This window comes from Malania oleifera, chromosome 10 (assembly GCF_029873635.1).
Source record: "Malania oleifera isolate guangnan ecotype guangnan chromosome 10, ASM2987363v1, whole genome shotgun sequence".
NCBI lineage: Eukaryota > Viridiplantae > Streptophyta > Magnoliopsida > Santalales > Ximeniaceae > Malania > Malania oleifera.
In genome coordinates, this window is record NC_080426.1 from 16,044,098 (window position 1) to 16,046,167 (window position 2,070).

Below are 2,070 nucleotides of genomic sequence, written 5' to 3' on the forward strand. Positions count from 1 at the left end.
ACAGCCAATAAAATTATTGAAATTCAATGATTAATAGCTATAATAAAATAAGAATCGATGAACGTTAAACATGATGATACTCAATTCGGGTCTGGTTTGTGAACTACAATAAATAAAAATAATAATAAATTAATTTTCATTTTGTCGAAATTAAGTTTCATTTACCAAACATGCATAGATGCTGCGTTTGAGAGGATGAATTTCGGATCTTGAATTAAAATTTGGGTGTACTTAAACAAATTTCAATATAATTTTATGTTATGTCTTATCCAAATTTAATATAAATTCCAATTAAGGTATCTCCAAAGGATGGTAAAATTATCCTACATCAATAATTTTATCCAAGTTCACTTTATTTTTACGTGCCAAACTATTTTTATGTACGAAATATTAGTAAAATGGTCATATATATATCAACAGTTTTGGGACAGATGTGACATATCAAAGACGGGATGAGAGCATGGAAGCTGGTTTCACGTGGATGGGTCTCTCCCTGCATCGTCCATTTCTACACCTAAGCATTAATATTGCATATATAGAGAAAGCTAAAGGAGTAGAAGATCGCCACTACTGCAAAACTGAATTAATTGTACGTACTGGAGAGGAAAAAAAAAATTGAACTCACAATGGCCGTGATTAGAGCTTTGAATGGTCCCAAAAAGAGTGTTGGCATCTCGGCGCTTAAAATTCTAGTGAAGCTGCTACAAAAGAGCTTGGCACTGGCAAGGAAACCAGCTGCTGTGGATTACTTTGAGGGGTTTGGGGTCAGTGGCAAAGCAGCAGCAGCAGCAGCATTGCCGGAAGATGTGAAACAGGGACACTTTGCGGTGATCGCCGTCGATAACGGGAAGCAGAAGCGGTTCGTTGTTGGGCTGAACTATCTGAGCCACCCTGTGTTCTTGAGACTGTTGGAGCATGCGGCGGAGGAGTTTGGTTTCGATCACCAGGGCGCGCTTAGCATCCCTTGCCAGTGGAGCGAGCTCGAGAGCATTTTGGCTCATTCTTGAAGATAAGCTCAATTAGTGTGTTCACTTAATTAGGTGTAATTGTCGGTAGAACCACCCAAATTATTATATATGTATGTATGCATGCATGCAGAGTGATTATTAATTAATTCATTCCTGAGTTTGTTGTTAGATATTTGATGATTTGTATGATAAAAATTGAGTATATATGTTTAGCGATTTCCAAAAACATCCGTATGAGAAGATTACATATATTTTGGGACAGAGAGAATGATATTAGAAACCTCTAAATAGTCTTATAAAGTTAATGTTTTTTTCTTTTTCATTTTTGATAATCTGGGGATTCTAACTAGCATTGCGTCACTTTGGACACTATGGTGAGGCACCAAACCTGGGAGGTAAAAGTAGCCCGTCCATTGACGTATCCTTAGTAATTTATCGGGATAAACTCTCAAGGGGAAATCGAACTCGTGATCTTGGACTCACTAAAGTCACAAGTCGCTCTTACCACTTGCTTTAATGATCTATTTTTTTCCTCTCCAAACATAGAGAAGGATGAGAAAGAATTCACCAAACGTTAAAGAGCGAGAAGTATTGAATGCTTAATTTTGAGGCATTATTGTGTTGTGTTGCCTAAGCAAGCCAAGCTTTAAATAATTAATTTAATTATTGAATTTTCAGTCATTGTAATATAGTTTTACTCAAACAATTAATTGTAAGCTGAAAATTTACAAAATCCAATAATTTGATTCATTATCCGAGAGTTTAATTTACTCAAACAATGTCTATTTAATTTTGGAGAGCATTTTTTATTTTTGAATTTTTAGTTTTCAAAGAATTATAAAAATTTTAATTTTTAAAATTTTTAATATCCATTTAAAAAAGGTAAAAAATAAAAAAGTTTGTTTAAATGTAGAAAATAATTTTTTTATTTAGTATTTCTAGATTTCATTATAATAAAAAACAACTTATTTTTTAATTTTTAAAAAGTTATATAAGGTAATATTTGGAATTATGGATTTTGGAATTTGAATTTGTGTGATTTGAAAAAAAAAAAATCTATGAAAGTCTAAGATTCGAATTCCATGTTCCCACATGCAAAGTT

General features: G+C 32.9%; 1 protein-coding gene across 1 annotated transcript; it reads left to right on the forward strand.

The window, feature by feature from the left end:
• The first annotated feature begins 569 nt into the window (after window positions 1-569).
• Window positions 570-1,268, forward strand: LOC131165414 (auxin-responsive protein SAUR50-like). The gene has a single exon (XM_058123203.1). It carries the CDS (start codon window positions 627-629, stop codon window positions 1,005-1,007), a length of 381 nt encoding a protein of 126 aa, XP_057979186.1. The 5' UTR covers window positions 570-626; the 3' UTR covers window positions 1,008-1,268.
• Window positions 1,269-2,070: the final 802 nt, after the last annotated feature.